Raw genomic sequence first — 22,888 nt, forward strand, 5'->3', positions numbered from 1 at the left:
AAAACAAGAGTTCATATACTCTCATGCCGTCACTTTTTCTTGCTAACCAGTGAAAGCAATCAAGAAAATTAGCATCTGAGAACAGTTTTCACCTATAGTATTAGAAAATTATGCCTTTATATCTCATGTGATAATTCAGTAATGAAGAGCCCAGTGTCACAAAGTACCTTATGAATGATTGTGTACACTTGCTGTCCCACAGATACGTGAAATATGGTTCTCAAAATTTTATGTATTAATTTTTCTCTCTAAATCAAGTCAGATAAGCTTGACAAGGCCATATATTATTTCCTGCTTATCTTTTACTTGTGAAATGGCATTATGATAAAAATCAACACAATTTCATTTATATATGTTGCGATTATTTAATTCATATATTCAACTATTGTTTCTCGGAAGTTCCAAACTCTTTTAAACTAGCATTAATATATACAGTTAAAATGTTTTTACACTCATGTGTGATGCCAACATATATCTACGATAGGGCTTCCCTGGTGGTTCCCACGGTAAAGTATCTGCCGGCAGTGCAGGCGGCCCAGGCTCCATCCCTGGGTCAGGAAGATCCCTGGAGAAGGAAATGGCAACCCACTCCAGTGTTCTTGCCTGGAGAATTCCATGGATGGAGGACCCTGATGGGCTACAGTCCATGGGTTCGCAAAGAGTCAGGCACAACTGAATGACTAACACTTTTATTTTCTGAGGTTATAGAAGATAATCTGTCCCAACCTCTCTGGAAGGGAATTTGGTTTATATATATCAAGAAACTTAAAAATATCAATAGCATTTAATTATAGCTGAAAATCTACTCTAAGAAAGTAATGTAAAAGTTAGAGAAAAATATAAGAACTATGATAAGTGCTTATAATATTACTTATAATAACCAAAAATTAGGAGCAACTTAATTCAGTACCAAATGTTCAGTCACTCAGTTGGCCATGTCTGACTCTTTGCAACCCCATGGACTATGGCCCACCAGGCTTCTCTGTCCATGGAACTTTCCGGTCAAGAATACAGGAGTGGGTAGCCATTCACTTCTCCAGGGGATCTTCCCACCCAGGGATCTAACCCAGGTCTCCCACATTGCAGGCAGATTGTTTAGCATCTGATCCCCCAGGGAAGCTCCATTCTGCATCATCAGTCAGTTCAGTCACTCAGTTGTGTCCGACTCTTTGCGACATAGGGCTAGTTAAGTAATGACACTCGGCATCATGGACTAGGCTATTCTATGCCACTAAAAATATTACTTTTGCAGAATTTATAATGACTTGAGGGTAAGAGTGTGTTTTTATTGTTAAATTTAGTGTTGAATACAGAGAGCAGTATATCAAACTGTATCAATTTTTAGGTAAATTGGAATACCAAAATATTAGGTGGGCCAAAAAGTTCGTTTGGATTTTCCTACAAGCTCCTACAGAAAAACCCAAACAAACTTTTTAGCCAACTCAATATGAATTGATATTATTTGAAGTTGATGGAATTTCAGGGCCATTTTTACTTTCTTATAATTTTCAGTATTCTAAATTATCTCAAAGAGTGTATATAATCTTATAAGGCAAAAATTAATGTTAAAATTAATTTTTATGTACATATCTACTTTATTTTGTTCAACTACATGTTGGCTAATGTTGATGTAGAAATAGGGCCGCCCTTGAGCTGGGTCCCTGGACTCAGGTCAATTCTACCACTATCCAGAGACCCTGACTCACTGCATTGCCTTTGACATTAGTGAAAAGGTGAAAAGTGAAAGTCGGTCAGTCGTGTCCAACTCTTTGCCACCCCCTGGACTATACTGTCCATGGAATTCTCCAGGCCAGAATACTGGAGTGTGTGGCCTATCCCTTCTCCAGGGAATCTTCCCAACCCAGGAATCCAATCAGGTCTCCCGTGTTGCAGGCGGATTCTTTACCCGCTGAGCTACCAGGGAACCAACGCCCGGTAGTGGATTCATGACATTAGTGGGTTGGACCACATATCTTCTAAGACCCTTTTAAGCTATGCTATTCTATTATTCTGTAATTAATTAATTATCAGTATCACTGAGCACTCTTTAGCAATTTCTCAATAGCCTGGACCTCTTTTCTGAATTTTGGGAAGGACTGGAACTAAAGTATTCTGCAGCCACCCAGAAAGGCTTCTGATTCAATGACCACATTAATTATCTTCACTGCCAAACTGTCACATGACAGAATTGAATTCATATGACATTCACTTGGCAAATGGCTTATAGTCACTCTGAGTGCTTCTGGGTGGCATCACACCAAGCAGGAGATTTAAACTCCATCTGATTAAAAGTACTGAAGTGAGACCAACAACTCATTTTTGTTTGCAAGGCATTGGCCCTGTGATGTGTTGCTAATCATTTCAACATTTGCATCTCTAGTATTTAATATCTCAGGGATGTTGGAAGTTGGATTAAGCATGTTTCCTCAACATACAGATGGAAAGTGGAGGAAAGTTTCCAACAGTGAAAATAAGGAGGAACCATGAAAGGGGAGATGAAATTCACGGAACTCTTTCTTTCTCTCTCCCTCCCCTCTTCCCCTCTCCACTCTCTCCTTGCCGATGGGCGTCAGCGTGTGACCAGCTGGCTCTTGGTGTGGCTGCTCTCTTTGGCCCTTCCCATAGCTCCTCCGTCAGTGCTGTGCAGTCTATCTGCAACGCTCTCGAGGTTCCGCACATACAGACTCGCTGGAAACACCCCTCCGTCGACAACAGAGACCTGTTTTACATCAACCTCTACCCTGATTATGCGGCTATCAGCAGGGCGGTCTTGGATCTGGTCCTCTACTACAACTGGAAGACGGTGACCGTGGTGTATGAAGATAGCACAGGTATGGGACTCACACAAGCCCTCACCTGGCCACGTGTGGTTGGCATAAAGGGAACCAGAGTGTTCTCTAGGCATCGACTCATCAGGCAGAGTGCCTGAAGATGGTCTTTTATATGAAGCTAATTGAGTATTCTAGTTTGGAAGCGCCATGTGTAGCGGGCCCCTATTCCTTTTGGTGAGTTGATCCTTTCTGATGACCCTTTCATCATCAAACTTTAAAAAAAAAGAAATATCACCTTATTGATATATGTTGTGATCCAATCTGAATAGCAAAAGTGCAATTTAGTGAATCCAGCTCCATTACGAATATGACTACAACTCCACTGTTAATTAAAACAGAGAAAGTTTGGAAACGACTGTTTTGAAATATGATTCCAATTCAATAAGTAGCTATGTAAATGTCTTGAAAAGTTTCTAAGGTAGGTAAAGCAACTGCACTCCAATAAAAATTAATAAAAAATAAAGTACATCAACAGAAGAATCCAGTTAGAGGTTGTACTGATAGATCTGATCATTTCGTGGGGAAAGGACTAGGAACCCCAGTAATGAACCCTTAATGAAACTTGCTTTGTTCCACCTGCTGACTTTAAGGTGAAGGACAGATACGTGCTGAGCGCCTCACTAGACATTTCTCTGACCTTACCCAATTGGAAGTCTCTTTTATTGGTACCTTCCCCCCTTGCCTTCTGTCTACGTTGTGAGGTTTGTTGGAGTTAAAGACCCCTTTCGTGTGGTTTAAATTCTGACAGTAACTCTTTCCACATAGGTAAGTCCAAGTCCTTCTAATTTAAAGCTCTTCACCATCTAACCATTTTCATCTTCATTAACCCAAGTGCTAACTGAGCTACATCCCCAGTTCTCTCACATCATTTCTTAAATACCCCGAAGTCCATCCCAAATCTTTCTTTCTGAGGTTGGCCCCTCACTTTGGAAGGTCCTCCATATAACCTCCAAGGTGATAAGTTCCCCCATTCTCCATGATCACACTCAACTCCCCTTTCTTTCTAAAGCTCTCTGAGACACTGGGAGTTAACAGTACATTATAAATATAAGCATTATATTACACGCTCCCATAATCTGTTTAAATGTTTATGAGACTAGGAATTCCAAAAAGTTGGAATTTTATCTTATTTATTTTTAAAATCTGCTATCTAGCACAGTCCTGGCATATAGGGAAGTGCTTAGTAATTACGTGTGGGAAGAATAATACTATTTTCTTTCTGAAATTTTTTTTCAAGAATTGAAATTATCTCCTTTCCTTAATCTATACATTTGGTAGTAAGGCTAATAAAATTATCAGCAAAAATTAACCAAACCAAACTTTTCCAAACTTTTTAATAGTACCTCACTTTTCTACTCTTTCTCACCAGATACTAGCATTTATGGATACTATTCCTCAGAAGATGAACAAGGAGCCTCCTCTATTTGGCACTAAACTCTGTTCCCATTTTCATCTGTCAGATAAAAGTGACTTTTGTGGTTGGAAATATGCATTTATGTATTTTCTTATACCTCATCTCATTTTAGAAAGAAGTGAACTAGGTGACTGTATATATAATTTATAAATACCAAATTCAAAACAGTCCTACTAGGAAGGATAAGTCACAGGCAGCGGCAGTGGCTTCTTAGAGGGTCACCTGCTTGCTGTGAAGGAAGAAAATATATTCTCAAATGAACTCCATACATACACTTAAAAAGCCTTATGATATATATACTGTATATAGGTATAGTAAGGCCTTTCATGTTGTCTCCCTTTGTACATAGAGAATTCCATGAGTTAATAAAAAAAAATGCTATTTCCCATTATGTAGTACACTTTTTGCATAATTCTCTCTCATTATTTCTACCATTTCCAGTGAAACAGGACCATCTAAAAGGAAAACAAATCAATGAATAATATTGAGGCATCTGGATTTAACTTAAGAAAGTTTAACTAAAGGTGTGGGCATAACTTGTAGACTGCAAATTATATTGAGAAAAATTATAATTTGCAAAAGGATAATATAAAAGTTGATATCCTAACCACCCTTTAGATTTCAAAACTGACAGCCATTTTGCATAGAGGGAATTTGAACTATCATTTCTATTACCTTTAAAAAGAAACTGAAATGTCCTCTTCATTCCTATTGAGTTCACCTGAGCACAGTTGCTCATTAAATACTTATTAAAATTGAAAAATCCAAAATGAGTTTGTATTTGCCCATTAAGTTAGAGATGATTCATGGTAAAATGATTTTGCTCACAAAGACATTAAAAATGTAAGTGAATAATCAATTGAGCCATTAATTTGGAACCCAGAGAGTAAACAGGTCAACTGAGATCAATAAGAGCAGACATCTTTTGACTCTGAGTGGGTTTAATACTGCTTGACTCAGGGATTTGGTTGCAGTAATTATCAAGCTGTAACAAGGAGAAAACTTACTAAACCTGAAGGAAAAGAAAGGACTTAGGTGTGCTCGGCACCTGCCCTTACACCAGAATTAAGAACCCATTAAAGAGAGCACTTTATTGGGATTGGTTTAGGAGTTTGTTAAATAGCCTGAAGCCAGCACAGATGTCTAAGGGACTAAATGGTCCATGACTCCCATTGAAGTCAACGGGAACACTGTGCGTGTCTCTGAGGACAAAGTCCAAATCACTGTCTGCTAGTAGGCAGAATTCTGTCCTCTAGAAGAACAAGTGTAGAAAGACCCCAGAGAATAGTTATGGGGAGTGAAGCTTTGCCTCGCTTCCTCTCTCCCTCTCTATTGCTGGGATGTTCTTCCCATCAGTCACCTGCTTCTCTCTGACTCCCACACTTACCCTAGGCAATGGGGGAAACTGCTACTCATGGGTCATCCCCTCTGTTTCATTAGACTCCTGGTGGAAGCCTGGCTTCCATCCCTCCACACGCATCAAAAAGAGCTGAGAAGCTGAGCACCAAATGCAGTGTGGAGAATATTCAGCAGTTTCTGCTTTCTCAAAGCCAATGTTAGTGAAATGTAACCACTGTCAATTCTGTAGAACAAGGGCCTGCAAACTTTTTTCTCAAAGGGGCTAGATATTAATACTCTATAGTTCGGGTTTTATGAGCCCTAGTGCCTTGGTCACAACTATTCTGCTGACGTAGCAAGAAAACAGTCACAGACAGTATGGAAATGGACAAGTATAGTGTGTTCTAATAAACCTTTTGGATTCCCTAATAGCTCAGTTGGTAAAGAATCTGCCTGCAATGCAGGAGACCCCGGTTCGATTCCTGGGTCAGGAAGATCCACTGGAGAAGGGATGGGCTACCCACTCCAGTATTCTTGGGCTTCCCTTGTGGTTCAGCTGGTAAAGAATCCGCCTGCAATGCAGGAGACCTGGGTTCAATCCCTGGGTTGGGAAAATCCCCTGGAGAAGGGAAAGGCTACCCACCCCAGTATTCTGGCCTGGAGAATTCCATAGACTGTGAAGTCCATGGGTCGCAAAGAGTTAGACACAACTGAGCAACTTGCACTGCACTAATAAACCTTTATTTACAACAAATGAGGAAGCCAGTGTGGTTGGATTACAGTGAGAGGGAAGATGTGACTGTGTCACACTTGTGGGCCTTAAAGATCATGGAGGGATTTGTAGATTATTGGAACAAGCTTCGGTTCCTCATGAAATGGGCAGCCATTGCAGTTTTCAGGAGAGGAGTGACATGATCAAATTTATATCATAAAAAGATCACGCTGGCCTTTTTATTAATAAAATGACATAGAGAGGCAAGCATAAAATCAGTGGCTCCTACAGAAATCAAGGCAAGAGATGAAAGCGATAGCAATAGAGGAGTGAGGAATGGTCAGATACTAGAAGCATTTGATGTTGAGCTAGCATAATGCTCTGAGGGAGTGTAGGCTGGATGAAAGAAATTGAGGAGTCAAAGATAACTAAGCTGTTCGGCCTGAGCCAAAAGATGGAGTTATCCTTTTCCTGAGATGTGAAAAGGTATACATGGACATAGTTTGGAGAAATAAAGATATCAGGGCTTCAGTCATAAATATGTTCTTTGATTTTGCAATGTCTAGTAGACCTCCTCATGTAGTTGAGGAGTAGGCAGTTAATATATGAATCTGGAGTTCAGGAATGTAGTGTACACTGGGATACAAACTCAAGGGTCCTCAGGATATTGACAAAACTAGATGAGGCCATCAGGTAAGTTAGTTCCTCATCCAGATATGTTCATAAAACATAATACTTAAGATTTTTTTTTAATCCATGGTTGCCTTAAGTCATTTTTTTCAACACATCAGAGCATGAAATTTATAAAATGCAGCCTACAATAAAGAAGTACTATCTGTCACTTACTTAAAACATAGTCTCAAAGTTTTACAATGAGGATTCATTTGAAATAATCTAACATATATAAAAATGTCAGTGATTGAAAGAAACACTAAATCCAGATAGAAAACCCAAGAAAAATGACGACCACAAAAATTACAATAACTAAAGTCTCGAAGTGCTGACTGATTGCCATGCACTATTCTAATTATTGAATGTGATTAACTCATTTAATATGCTCAACCACCCTGTAAGTAAGTGCAATAGCTACTCTTTGGCTACATTTAAACAGTGACTTGGGTTTATTATGCCTATGATATTTTCCTTCATTTCCCCAAAGAAAATAGAAATATACTGTATAGAAGCAAGAACCTTGACAAAGGTCTAAAATTTGGACTTGAAGAAAATTAAACATTTTGACATAGGTGGTCAAGCCAAAAAATGAACAATCAGTACCAAGTAAAGGAATAGCTGAATTTTTTACCTTAGCAATCATAATTTACATCTCTGTGTTGTTATGATCACCTATGCTAGCCAAAACACTCTGCTACACACCCTCCTACAATCCTACCTGAACTAGTTGGAGAATGGAAAATCCTGGTCACTCAGTACCAACAAAATAATATATTACAGTTCTTTTCCTTCTGCCCTTACTCTTTCTACCCTTTCTGTTTACCCACTCTAATCCTCTAACCAGAACCCATTCAAATTTTCAGATTTCTGCTCAGGAAACCAATCCTTAGATATTTCATGATGACATTATTTTTAGCTACCATTGATATTAACCAGAATTCAGGACCAAAACATACTGGTGGAGCTAACTAGCACATAGTTAAGTTAATCTCGAATATTTTGACTAGATTCTTCTATGGGGCTCTTTTCCATTAAGAGACACAAATTTTCTTTTGGGCAGTCTTTAGCCTTTTTTGATGCCCTTTTGAAAAACTGTATGTGTGAATATCTGCATTTAAAAGTGCTGTATTTCCCCAAGTAATTCACTCACTTACTCATCTCCATTTCTCAGTCTGGTTTTTTCCTCCCCTCTGGAGAGTATATAGATCCCCTTAAGAATCCTATTAGATTTGGATATATTAATATACCAACATGTTTGTGAAATGCCATTTTGCATGTTGGCAAGTTCACATGAAGATGAAATTAATATTTAAAGTGTGTGATCTTATCTTTGGGTCCCATCACATTCAATTTTTATGATATCAAATCCACTGATGTAGTACATATAAATGAACAGGGAATTGGATTAAGACTCCAGAAAACCTAGGTACTTTTCTTTTGAACTGCTGCTCATTAAATATAACTGGAGCTGTCCAAAAATGGATTGAGCTGCAAAAAGTGAGGTAGAGAATTTCTCAAACTAATAGGTGTTCGGCAGCAGCTGTGTAGAGGGGATTCATGCATCAAGGAGGGGTTTGACCTTTAAGTCTCTTCCAATGCCTGGCATCTGTGACTCATTTTCAGGGCCAATTCAAACAATTAACCTCATTCTACCTCACTTTCCTTACTGTAAAATAGCACTGACACCTAGCCATCGCAGAGGTATCTTCTGAGGTTTACTGAGCTATTTATAAGACATGTAGGATACTTCACAGGAAGGGGCAATGCAAATAGCAAAGTTTATTATTATTTAAGGAGAAGACAGGGGAATTTTTAAACTTCTGGAAATAGCAGGTTCTTTTTTTCTCCTCCATATGCTCCACCTGTTCCCAGAGTCGATGTGCATGCAAATCAGCATTTTTCTGTGTCATGTCTGAGTGCACAGAGCAGATAGATGGCCCAAGAAAGTGTTTAGAATTGGCCACTTGGACGCTTTTGAAACTTATCTCTACATGCAGAGCCCAGCTCAAACTCATAGGGAATAAACAGGCTCCTTGCTCTCAAGCAAACACTTTTCAAACTACAGGTGCAGTTTACCATCACTGCATTGCTGGAGGTGGGAGTGGAGGAAGGAGGCTCATGTTTTGTCTTTTTATTGAGAAAGATTTGAACTTAGAGAAAAATGGCAGGAAATATACAGTGAACTCCTATACCTCCTACATCTAAGTTTAGCAGCTGTCATCATTTGCCCTGGGCTTCCCTGGTAGCTCAGATGGTAAAGCGTCTGCCTGCAATGTGGGAGACCTGGGTTTGATCCCTGGGTCGGGAAGATCCCCTGGAGAAGGAAATGGCAACCTGCTCTAGTACTCTTGCCTGGAAAATCTCCATGGACGGAGGAGACTGGCAGGCTACAGTCCATGGGATCGCAAAGGGTCGGACATGACTGAGCAACTCCACTTCACCTCATCATTTGCCCACATTTGATTTAATACTCTATGAGTCTCCCAGGGCAAAAGCAGCAATAATAAGTAGTAGTGCTGTTGAACTATTTGAAAGTAAGTGGCAAATAGCATGACTATTTTACTTCTAAATAAACTAGTGTATATTTCCTAAGACCAAGGATCTTCCATTTTTATAACCACAGGACAATGACTGAACACAGGAAACTTGACATTGATACAATCTTTATACATCTATATCAATATTAATATCAATACAGATATATGATATGCCAGTTTCCCTAATTATCCCAATTGCATTTCTAAAAAATTCAGGATCCCTCATTGCATTTATTTGTCACATCCTTTTAGTCTCCTTTGGTCTAAAGCAATTTGACTTTTCCTTGTCTTTCATGACTTTAACATTTTGGAAGAGTTCACACCAATTTTACCTTAGAATGTCCCCTAGTTGGGTTTGTTTAGTTGCCTCCATTTCTGCATTTTTAATGTTTTTGAAGTGTCCCCAGGCTTCCTAGGTGGCTCAGTGGTAAAGAATCCTCCTGCAGTGCAGGAGACACCAATTCAATCCCTGGGTTGGGCAGATCCCCTGGAGAAGGAATTGGCAACCCACTCCAGTATTCTTGCCTGGAAAGTCCCATGGACAGAGGAGCCTGGCAGGCTACAGTCCATGGGGTCGCAAAAGAGTCAGACAAGACAGAGTGCCTAAACAACGACAAACTACTGCAGTGGGCTAGAAAACCCATCACCATTACCAAGCGTGCCTGTACCCTTACCGTTCTCTCCAACTGGACTCCAGTCCTGGAAGCACCGGGGTGACTTGGGCAGGGCTGTCATCCACACAGAGGAGGACCATTAGCAAAATTAGGAAGTGAAGTCAAGTCACGTCACGTCCAGCTCTTTCCGACCCCATGGACTATACAATCCATGGAATTCTCATAGCCCGAATACTGGAGTTGGTAGCTGTTCCCTTCTCCAGGGGATCTCACCGACCAAGGAATCAAACCGGGGTCTCCTGCATTGCAGGTGGCTTCTTTACCAACTGCGCTATCAGGGAAGCCCAGCAAAATTAGGAGTAGTGTCCAAATCAATGGAGAAGGCAATGGCACCCCACTCCAGTACTCTTGCCTGGAAAACCCTGTGGACGGAGGAGCCTGGTAGGCTGCAGTCCATGGGGTCGCTAAGAGTCGGACACGACTGAACAACTTCACTTTCACTTTTCACTTTCCTGCATTGGAGAAGGAAATGGCAACCCACTCCAGTGTTGTTGCCTGGAGAATCCCAGGGACGGGGGGCCTGGTGGGCTGCTGTCTGTGGGGTCGCACAGAGTTGGACACAACTGATGCAATTTAGCAGCAGCAGCAGCAATCCAAATCAATTATCTTTCCCTGAAGTAATGACTAGTTTAAAAACAAGTTTTAACTTCTTTACAATGAAATGTAAACGATTAATGGATTGCTGCAAAATGCAAACAAAAGGGAAGGCTTTCTCTAAATTTTTGTCTCCTGTGAACTAAAAAAGCCTTTTGAATTGTAAATTCTGCTCTCTGTTAATGAGGGCAGAACGGTTGTTTTTTTCTTTTTTGAAAGCAAACAATTGCTTTGGAAGAGAAATGTAAACCTCCCCTTCCTTGCTCTTTATTCTTTCTACATCTTGGGTCTGTAATCTTTAAATCTGCTGATCCTCTCTTTCCTGAGGCAAATTCACCTGTATATGGACAAAATGAGTAAATTAGGGTTTAGTAGTAAGTTTCTCCAAAAGATAAATTTAGTCCAATTAAAAGCTAGTCTTTTGTACTGAGTTCTCCTTTCTCTTCTATTGGTATTAAGAACTTTCTTTTATGAAACAACTGTGAAAGCTCACAGCTACTTTTTTGGAGGAGGAGGGAACCTGTTTATTAATGGATTCATTTGCCAAATAAAGGCTGAAGGTTTTATGCTGGTCTAAAGTTTTTTTCTCTCTATTTATTTACACAGATATTTATTTATATAATTAGTTAGTCATTCAGTCAGTTAAATATTTGATCTTAAATTTCATAGTCAGGAGGGGTGATTGATTTGGTGAAAAGAGCCCTGGATTGAGCAGTCAGAGGTGGACCTGGCTTTATGCCCTGGATCTGCCACCCAATAGCCATACTCAACATTAAAAAAAAACTGAGATCATGCCATCGGGTCCCATCACTTCATGGCAAATAGAAGGGGGAAAAGTGGAAGCAGGGACAGATTTTCTCTTCTTAAGCTCCAGAATCACTGCAGGTGGTGACTGCAGCCATGAAATTAGAAGACAATTGCTTCTTGGAAGGAAGGCTATGACAAACCTAGATGGTGCATTAAAAAGTAAAGACATTACTTTGTCAACAAAGTCCTTATGGTCAAAGCTATGTTTTTTTCAGTAGTCATGTACAGATGTGAGAGTTAGACCATAGAGAAGACTGAGCGCCTAAGAATTGACGCTTTTGAATTGTGGTGCTGGAGAGGATTCTTGTGAGTCCCTTGGACAGCAGGGAGACCAAACCAGCCAATCCTAAGGGACATCAACCCTGAATACTCATTGGAAGGACTGATGCTGAAGCTGAAGCTCTAGTACTTTGGCCACCTGATGCGAACAGCCAACTCATTAGAAAAGACCCTGATGCTGGGAAAGATTGAAGGCAAATGGAGAAGAGGGCAGCAGAGGATGAGATGGTTAGATTGCATCAGTGACTCAGTGAACATGAGCTTTAGCAAACTCAGGAAGATAGTGGAGGACAGGGAAGCCTGGCATACCGCAGTCCATGAGGTTGCAAAGAGTTGGACAAGACTTAGTGACTGAATAACGAGTCTTAACACAACGTTGAGCAAGCTGGTCCAGCCCCAATTAGCCTTGGGTCATAGTTTATGAAATTACGTAATAAGAGATGTCCATGAACATCACAAGAGTTGATGGAATGAAATCCTTCTATGGGCTGTGAAGACTTTAAAGCAAGATGTGTCCATGTGTTTCCAACTCTTAGTGTGGTACTTGGCATACAGTGAACAGCCAGGAAATGTTTTCCCATAAACATGAATGAATGAAGGGAGAGAAAGGATCCAACTTTAAAGGCTCTTAATGTGTCTAAGTCATCATGATAGGAAGATGCACTTCAAGACTGACATTCCATTTAGCAGAGAACAAAAGAGCAGCTCGTGGCAGCATATGAAATGAAATTCTTAAAATTTTTGCTCATTTTATTTAAAGGCCCATGTTGATCTCCCTTGTGGTCATGCTCAAATTAAAAAAAAAAAAAAATCTGATTGTAAAGCAAGAGGACAAGAGGGAAAAAAAAATTATGGGAGAGACTCGCAAGCAGTCTAGAGTAAAAAAGAAAGGAGGGTAGGTACCTCTTTCAACTTTTTCCCCATCCCATCAAATCAAAGTTATACCTCTTCCCTCAAGCATCAACAAATTTGTATTCGCAATGCATGATGATGACATGGAAAGACTGAGAGCTGGACCCACAGGCAATTTGAATCCATGGCTCCTCCTATCTTTGTAACCATGAGTAAGTTACTTCATCGCTCTGAGCCTTGGTTTTTGTACTTAAAATAATGAGGATGATCACACCTTCTTCATAGGGTTATTGTGAAGACGAACAAATACACCAGTCAGTGGGCTCAGTTTTCTTCTACTAGCTACCCGCCAGGTGCTCAGGACGAGTGATTCTGGAAGTAAGAGGCCGAGTAACCCATCCGTGCCTGTGTGAGCTGGCTCTCAGTCGTGTCCGCTCTTTGCAAGCACACAGATCGGATAGCCCGTGGGTATAGCCTGTGGCTCCTTTGTCCATGGGATTCTCCAGGCAAGAATACTGGACTGGTTTGCCACTTTCCCCTCCAAGGTATCTTCCCAACCCGGGGGTCTAACTGGCATCTCCTGGGTCTCCTGCATTGCAGGCAGATTCTTTACCTACTGAACCATTGAGCCACTGAGGAAGTAGGTGAGGTAATTGGGAGCCTTCAATCACACTGATTTGAAAAGAAGCAAGTTCCCAGGAAGTTAAAAAATTAAGAAGGATAATGAGCACTAAATTTTTATATGATTCTACAACTCCTTCTTTCCTTGCCCTGGTTCATTTGACCCTGAAGAGTAACTTTCTCTCAAATTTACTGTACTTCAGAACCACACCTACCCAAGATATAGGAGAACTCATAACATCTTAGACACAAAAATGTAGCTTCTAGGGGAAAGGGTAAAAGTGAGAGTGTTAGTAGCCCAGTCACGTCCGACTCTTTGTGACCCCATGGAGTGTAGCCTACCAGGCTCCTCTGTCCATGGGATTTCCCAGGCAAGAATACTGGAATGGGTTGCCACTTCTTTCTCCAGGGAATCTTCCCAACCCAGGGAAAGAACCTGGGTCTCCTGCATTGCAGGCAGATTCTTACAAATAACTAAATAAAAAAATAAATAAATAACAAATAAAAGAAGTGCCTCATGTCCAGAGGTAGCTGGCGTGTATATGCTGTATCTTGCATGGTGCATACCACGATTTCTATCTGAATAGTGACAAAACTTAACATTTCCTATTGATTGCTTGAAACTGACACATCCTGAAGGCACAGACTGTGTAATAAAAAAAAAAAAATTCAATTTTCCAGTGCGAGTCCTTGAGTAAGAGCCAGCATCATGCAGTGTAACAAATACCAGCTAATATTAGGGGAAATAAGACTAAGGCTTTATATAGCTGTTGGTCTTGCCTTAGTAAAACACTTCTGTTTAAAACAATGGTGCAATTCACTGGATTCATTTTTGTGGTGAATTAAACATTCTTCCTCAAGTTAGTTTAGTTAGCTGTATACACTCCTATAACTACCAATAGTAGATTTTTTAAAGAATATGCTTCTGCCCTTATTATCATGATTTTTCAAATATTCAATGGTCTTTTCTTTTAATCAAGAAAATATTTTCCCATTCATTGTTCAATTACATTAGAAAGAAACAATAAGTCATTTATAAATATGGCAGGAACTGAAAGATGATATAAAACAGGCCGACCAATTAACTGCAAAACAGTATGTTATATATAAATATTTGATGAAAGGTTTGCAGAGGTTTATAGTCCCAAGAAATTCTAGTATTTTACTGTTTGTTTGTTTGTTTGTTTTTAAGTAAGCTGGTATATCCATTACCTCAAGCACCTTTGAAAACATCAAGCAAATTTTGTTTACAAAAGTTTTACAGTTATTGACTTGATTTGCTAAAGATTTGTGGTAAAAGCTGGAGAGGACAATTGCATTCTGAAAAAAATTCAAAATCCTCTTGGGAAAATTGTGCTTCTAGCCACACATACCCACAAAAGGAAAATATAGCATGACCACCATAGAAAGAGGAATGATAAATGAGCAGTCAATAATGCAACCTTTAGGTAGGCAGCCTCTTGATACATTGGGGGAATGATATGAGTTTGACTCTAAATGGCAATAAACAAATAACTCTGGACAAGAGTCTGTTGCCTGATTGAATGTCATTTTCTAGGTCTCATTCGCCTGCAAGAGCTCATCAAAGCTCCCTCCAGATATAATATTAAAATCAAAATCCGCCAGCTGCCCTCTGGGAATAAAGATGCTAAGCCGTTACTCAAGGAAATGAAGAAAGGCAAGGAGTTCTATGTGATATTTGATTGCTCACATGAAACAGCCGCTGAGATCCTTAAGCAGGTAAGAGGGGGAGGGAGGAAAAGGAGGGGAATGTGTTCATTTCTCTTTCTCAAAAATGCCATCCGGTATCACTGAGTGCGGTAAGCTAAAACTCCAGCAGTTCAGTCAGGCTGAAGATCACAGTGTTCAGAACCCTTTTAAAGAGCCATTGGCCTCAGGCTTCTTTGAAACCAGCTGTCGGTATGTAATTACAGATGTGTGGTCCTGTGTCCTTCTTGAGAGATTAATAGATCCTGCCAGCAGACAATGAGATGAGTATCATTTTAAGGTGATTAAGCATTCTTTTTTTTTTAGTCTCAGAAACATGCCAAGTTTTATTTATACAATGCCTGACTTGTCCTCATGGCAAGACCTCTTCTGTCAAACATGCAAGATTTCAAGTGCAGCGAAAAAGGGAAACAGGGACAAATCACAGAAAAGATGCTTCTCTCTCCTCATTTGTCCCAGACCATGAGCTGCCATGCATTATCTCCATAGATAATGTGGGTGGAAACACTTGATAAATTGTGAAACCTTATATAAATGAAAGATGTTAGTAATGTTAAGAGTGATAACAACAGAGTAATACTTTCTGGGCACTTCAGGATGTATAACATTGGTCTTATGCCCAAGAAAGAAAGTTCAGAACTAAAAAAAAAAAAAAAAAAAGATTAAACCTAGACTACTGGCTCTCAAATCAGAGTGATTTCACCCTTCAGGGATTTCTATCGACATCTGGAGACATTTCTGGTCATCGTATTGGGGACAGTGGCCCTCCACTGACAGCTAGTAATTAGACTCCAAGGATGCTGCTAAACATCCTATACGGCACACAATCCCCACCCCTCCCCCATCCTCAACAAAGGACTATTTAGCCTAAAATGCCTTGAGAAACTCTAGCATAGACAATGGGAAAAGCAAGCTAGGTGTTTAAAATAGAAGCATTCCACATATATTTGTTAATATAGATACTTTGCTTTTCTCTTTATGACTTACTTCACTCTGTAAGACAGTCTCTAGGTCTACAAATGATCCAACTTTGTTCCTTTTTATGGTTGAGTAATGTTCCGTTGTATATATGTACCACACCTTCTTTATCCATTCAATTTAAGATTGAATATAGCCCTGGCTATTGTAAATAGCACTACAGTGAACATCGGGATGCATGCGGGAGGGGATATATATATACATATAGCTGATTCATGTTGTACAGTGCAAACTGACACAACATTGTAAAGCAACTCTGCCTCAACAAATGCTAATAAAATAATAATAATAAAATAGAAGCATTAATAAGAGTCAGGGAATTGAATTGGAGGAAAGTAGGCAAAAATAGCCAGGTTATAGTTGCATGACCTAATCGGTGACTTTGTGTTTTTCAAGTGGTCACTGTCACCGAAGGCAATGTTTTTATCTAAAATGGCACAGGTGTTATTGCACTCTCCAGGCTTCCCAGGTGGCTCAGATGGTAAGGAATCTGCCTGCAATTCAGGAGACCCGGGTTCCATCCCTGGGTAGGGAAGATCCCCTGAAGAAGGAAATAGCTACCCACTCCAGTAACCTTGCCTGGAGAATTCCATGGACAGAGGAGCCGGGCAGGCTACAGTCCATGGAGTCAGACAATCAGATATGACTGAGTAGCTAACACTTATTTACTTACTTACTAGTTTAAAGGTATTGGGTGAGCTGTGTGATTGACTGGTAATGCGCACTGATTTCGCAAGTAGACCTACCCCTCCATGCAGATGCAGAGCTTTTGGTTTCTGAGTAACTTGGAAGAGATCTCTTGGCACAGTCGTCCTGCTTGACTCTCCAGTCTTATATCTGATACCTGAAGGGCATTTCTTGGAAGCCATTGAGTCACAGGATACATTTAAAATTGTCACTGAAAACAATCATAGACATCATCAAAGCTAATCCTCTCCCTTTATAAGAGGTAACATGATTTTCCAGAGTGACCCAGCCGGGAACTAGAACTCAGCCTCCTTTATCCCACCTGGTGGTTTTTCTGCTGTGACATGCTTCTTCTCCAGTGAGGCAGACTAGCCGTTACTTACTTCTAAACTATAGTTCCATTAACATGTCTTTGGATATTATAAGTACCTTTCAGCAAAGAAAGCAAGCATATTGCAGTGATGTCAGTGCTGAAAGGTGAATAAATATAATCAGCTGCCCTTTATCCCAAAGCTTCATTTGAGAATTTTAATGCGGTCATTAAAGTGTGTAATGGAGTGTGGACCAGAACTGAGAAAAACACCCAGATTTTATGCAGAGCCCTCAAAATGCAAAGAAGCATCCTATCCCAAGAGTCTTTTATAACTGAAGCCAGGGACTTCTGTTACATTTAAGGGGATGATTTGCCGATGAGGCTTCTCTTGGTTAGAAATCTATTTGGCTCACAAAACCGGTCATATCTCTCCCAAAGGGCAGGCTGGGAACAGGCAAGAGAAACGCCTGGTGGTCATGTAAGGGGCTGCTGGCTTCTTCTCTATTTGCTAAATGTGGATATAAAGTTCCTTTGATACAAGTGATTCTTTCCTTGTAGCATAGAGGTTACATCATTCAAAGGAAAATTTTTAAATGAAAATAAAAACACAGAAAATCATCCAAGATAAGCCCTCTCAAGGACTGTCTGGTAGGGTCAAGGAAAAATAGGATCAGTTCAGTTTTGCCCAAGCCATTGACCCAAACACTTCTTTCGCCATCCTCTCTTATCATGTTTTATCTTGCACTTGCTTTCCCTACTCATCTGAATGGGACAATTGGCTATGGAGCTGAGGGAAAGTGATTCAAGAGACTGTTCATCCCCTCTTTGTTCTAGACCAAAGGCCTGAAAAGATTGGGCAGGGAGGGGAACGTTTTTAAAAGGTTCCAACATGAAACCCTTATCTTACTGCATCGGGTAGAAGTATTACCCATTTTTGAAATCAAAGCAAAGGACCCAGGTTGGTTGGATGGGCTTCATTTGAACCTCCAAGAGGCTGTTACAATTTGAAGTGAAGTGAAGAGAAGTTGCTCAGTCATGTCTGACTCTTTGCAACCCCATGGACTGTAGGGTAGCCTGGTAGCAGGCTCCTCTGTCCATGGGCTTTCCCAGGCAAGAATACTGGAGTGGGTTGCCATTTCCTTCTCCAGGAGATCTTCCCAACCCAGGGATTGAATTCGGGTCTCCCGTATTGTAGGCAGAAGCTTTACTGTCTGAGCCACCAGGAAGTTACATCTTTTAAAGTTATAAAGAAGGTGTTAGGACCTTCTATTCTGATCAAAGTGGGGCACTCTGTGTGAATGGATACTCTACGTGATTCAGTTGAACTTGCTCCATTAGCCCTGGGCAACTACATATAGAAGATTTTTCTGAGACCTTTCCTGCATGTCTGTGGAGTATCTCTAGGGAGTTTGAGGGTTCAGGAGTCTAGGATCCTATTCCATCCACCACTTAACCTATCTCTTTCTCCTGAGGGAAAGAAAGGAAGGAAAGAGACTCATCTCTTTCACCGAGATGCCAAAGATGGTATCTGACACCCTGCATGTCATCTCGTGTCATCTCAGCTTGTTGTTATCGTTGTTTAGTCACTAAGTCATGTCCAACTCTTTGAGACTTCATAGGCTGCAGCATGCCAGGTTTCCCTGTCCTTCGCTATCTCCCGAAGTTTGCTCAATTTCGTGTCCATTGAGTCGGTGATGCCATCCAGCCATCTCCTCCTCTGCCATACCTTCTCTTCCTGCCCTCAATCTTTCCCAGCATCAGGGCCTTTTCCAATGAGTAGGCTCGCTGCATCAGTTGGTCAAGGTACTGGAGATTCAGCCTCAGCATCAGTCCTTCCAGTGAATATTCGGGGTTGATTTCCTTTAGAATGGACTGCCTTTTCCTGGTTTATGACAGTTTATCCTGAGGTAAATCTGGCATTCTCACTTCAGAGTTGACAACACGGATGCTCAGATAGGTTACATGCTTCATACGAGGTCACTCCCTGAACTGCCAAGCTGGGTCTCCAGACCACCCGATCTCAGAAGTAGTGAGTTGACTTTGCCATAAAGGGCCCCCATTTCAGAATGGAGAAGCCTTACATTCTGAACTAGGCTTCCAGCACTGTCTGGGGAAAACACACCCACTCACTGCTCTTCTCCTTTAGACGAAATGAGTATTGTCAGCTTTTACTTCTGTGGTGACTACAATCACTGCTGAGAAAATTTTCTCTGCCGGGTCGACTTGGCTTTCTTCTCATGCACATTTCTCATTATTTTTCGGTACTTCCCTACACCTTCATCATATTTTACCACTTTTCAATGATTCTTTAGAGAAGAGAAATCCAACGCACTTTAAGGAAGATATTTGACATTTATCTAAAAGTAAAAACTGGGAGAAAGTCTATAGTTATTCTTGGGCATGCTAATCACTTCAGCAAAGTAATTATTTCTATTCATATTGAACAAGTACTATATGATGAGAATCTGAAAAGTTATTTCCCCAAAATTAGTTAGAAATTCAAATGTCAAGACTTGATTAGGCTACAGAGGAGCAGGGCTCCCATGTGAACACACTGTCTTTGTGAATTTCTGCAGTCTGAGAGTGGCCCCAACAAGCGTCAACACACACTTAGGGCCCGTCAGGTCACTAAAGGTCTTCTTTACCCCCTGTCCCCCCACCACCTCCCAGCAGGCATCCTGCTGCTTTCAGAGGATGCTGAGCGCCACTTAATCCACCTTTAATGTCGAAATCCCAGGTCACCAGCTCCTCCTGACTTCCACCTCCCCCAGTCTTTCTCCTCCCCATGACTCCTCACCATCCACCACATTTTCACCTCCACTCATTCCCACTGAATGTGCTTCTACCAAGAGAGTAGCTGATGGCAGATAAATTTAAAGATGAGGCACAGGGTAGGGACTCTGGGTAGGGAATTCCAAACATGTGTCTAGTGCCATGCTGGGTGATAAACAAAATTCTCCTTTCATAAACATTATAGCCCTTGATAAAACTGGTATTATCTTTTTTTTCTCTTTTTGGAAATAAAAATTGAAGCTCAGGGACAGTATTAATTTTATCAACCGAACATGCTTTTAATGCAAACTCCTGTGACCTATGTAAGGTAACCCACCCTCCCCCCTCTAGCCTCTTGGCCTCCAATACCCTATTTCAGGGACACCCTGCCTGGATGTGTAACATGGCTCTTTCCCTCCTGTAGGACTTTTGCACTTGCTGTTGCCGACACCTTTTTCCAAAGTCGGCCTCACCTAAGCCATTGTGATTACTCATCGGGAGATAAAGAAGAAAGAACTCATTCTTTTTTTTTTTTTTTAATATTTATTTATTTGGCTGCAACAGGTCTTAGTTGTGACAGGCAGGATCTTTTGTTGCAGTGCATGGATTCTCTAGCCATATTATTTGGGCTCAGCAGTTGCAACGTGCAGGCTGAGTTGCTACACAACTTGTGGGATTTTTAGTTTCCCCACCAGGCTTTCCAGGTGGCTCAGTGGGTAAAGGATCAGTCTGCCATACAGGAGACATGTAAGACATGGGTTTGATCCCTAGGTCGGGAAGATCCCCTTGAGGAAGAGATGGCAACCCACTCCAGTATTCTTGCCTGGAGAATCCGATGGACAAAGGAACCTGGGGAGCTACAGTCCACGGGGTCTCAAAGACTCAGACATGACTGAAGCAACTTAGCACACAAGGGATAGAGCTCACATCCCCCGCCTTGCAAGGCAGATCACCAGGGAAGTCCCAAAGGAAATCTTTTCTCGCTCCTTGTGACCTTGCACTCTACTTAGTTGCTTTGTAACTCTAATAAAAATCTATAATCAATGAAAGACATTGATCTGTTTGTTACACGTATCCCCTACTATACTCTTCTATATAAGAGCTTAGATGCCTTCTTTGTCTCGTTCTCCCAAATCCCCAATACCAATTACATTATTTAACACACAATAAGGGCTCAATACATTTCTATTGAATGAATAAATAAAATGCATGTTCCAAGAACTGTGCTTGAGGCTCTTCATAAATAATCTTTCCTCTACCCTACTCAGTATGCTGAACTCTCAGCTCTGCCAGGCACAGTGAACAAGTCCTCTGTGCCTCAGTTTCCTCAAAAGGAAGGTTTCATTCAGCCCCAAAGACCTGTATTATTAACTGTGATACGTTTCAGCTAATAAAATGCATTTCACAACCTGAAAATAAATGTGCCTCTTTGGAGAAGAGCAGAGTTGTTTTCAAACCCTGTAATAGGATTGAGAAAGCAAGTCACTATTTCAAGCATAGTAGCGGGAACTTAATGGTCCTCTGATAGGGAGGGAGGCGACGCAGTGGTGCTCCATCCAGCTGGGATACTGCTTTAGGGCTGGACTGATTTTCTGAGCCAGAGAGTGGCCACTGGGTGAATGAGAACATACTGTTTCTGACTCAGGAAACCTGCTCTCTTGTTAACATGAGCAAGTACATCAGAGGGGAGATGTTTTCCCCCCTACAACACTCGTGGCAATGAGCAGTAAGCTATAATTGAGCCATTAGTCTCCATAAAACATTTTAGTACCAAAATATTTTGTAAAATTATATTGCATTTTCTCCCGTCAACATTTGTGTGCTTTTGTTGCTATTTTTTTTCCTTTTGTTTCAATTAACATAAAAATGAGGCCAGGCAGAAAATGCATTTTTTTTTAAATGCCCAGCTTCCCTCTGCTAGGAAGTGCAATGGCAATGCTGATTAATCAAATAATTTTGTGCGTTGATTTTTTGTCCTCATGGAAGCTCTGCCTAACAGCTGTGACTAAGGCAAGAGGAAGTAGTCCGATGGGTATGACTTCACGTTTTAGATGGGTTTCATTTCACGTTTTCACAGGACAGAAACACCACCGGTCTTCATGTCTTAGGACAGAAGACATCAAATTAATCAGTATACACTGTGCCATGCTGAGAGGTTGCACACCTGCGTTTGGAACTTACATCCGCTAAGTCAGATCCCCAAGTCCATTATTTCTAGTCGCAGAACACATAAAATAAGTCAAAGATCAGAGAAGCCACCTTTTACTCAGCACGTATCGTGTGCCAGGCACTGTGCTAAGCAGGTTAAATTAATCATTCATTTAATCTGTGTGAGAAAAGTCTGCATACAAGAAGCTGACAGAGCTCAGAGAGTTTCATAACTTACCCAGAGTCACAGAACTAGCTAGTGGCTAGGCTGCGATTTGAAACTTGTCTCAGGATTTAAAAGGAAAAGAAAGTAATCCTATTCTACTGCTGTTGTGTACATCAAGATGTCAAACGATTCTCCAAGTAATGGCACCTGGAACACATTTTAATTAAGCTTTCTGCTTCTTGAATGCAGTTATTTCCCTTGATTCTCAAACATCCAATCATTTCTAGTTTACACAAGGCCGCAAGAAATGCTGTTTCTATCGAAGCCCAGTAGTGAACATTGTAGGGACACGGTAGAGCAAATTATTCTTTCATCCAACACCTATTTGTCCAGCACTGATTGAAGGTGATAAAGATACAACAGCAAAAAACAATAACAAAATCCCAAATGTTTGCCACTTTAAGGCAAAAAGAGAACTGGAAACTGAATGTCACAAGAGTTTAGCTATCCAATGCCAATATACTGGTTGGAGACCACGAAGCTAATTTCTAAAGTGGTAAGGGACTGTGACTACAGTCTTGGACTGAAAGTCGTGAGTTGTAAATTCTTGTCTTCTCCTAATAGGAGAAAATAGACATCATTTATTGGGTAGACATTGTGTGCCAGAATAGGCTATGTATTGACTAAAATGATATCTTTTTACTGTCTCAAAATATCCCATGTGACAGATGAGAAAAATGAGGTTACAGGGCTAGGGCTAGAATT

The 22,888-nt window shown here is 40.7% G+C and overlaps 1 protein-coding gene across 8 annotated transcripts in view; it reads left to right on the top strand.

The window, feature by feature from the left end:
• The window catches only part of GRIK1 (glutamate ionotropic receptor kainate type subunit 1), a 438,838-nt gene that overhangs the window by 274,753 nt on the left and 141,197 nt on the right, over nucleotides 1-22,888 (top strand). For all 8 annotated transcript variants that reach the window (XM_043893053.1, XM_043893051.1, XM_043893054.1 and 5 more), the window contains exons 3-4: nucleotides 2,574-2,831; nucleotides 14,890-15,071. In XM_043893053.1, the coding sequence (XP_043748988.1) occupies nucleotides 2,574-2,831; nucleotides 14,890-15,071 (440 nt within the window). The remainder of the gene's footprint in view (nucleotides 1-2,573; nucleotides 2,832-14,889; nucleotides 15,072-22,888) is intronic.

The sequence above is a fragment of the Cervus elaphus genome, chromosome 31, assembly GCF_910594005.1.
Source record: "Cervus elaphus chromosome 31, mCerEla1.1, whole genome shotgun sequence".
Classification (NCBI taxonomy): domain Eukaryota; kingdom Metazoa; phylum Chordata; class Mammalia; order Artiodactyla; family Cervidae; genus Cervus; species Cervus elaphus.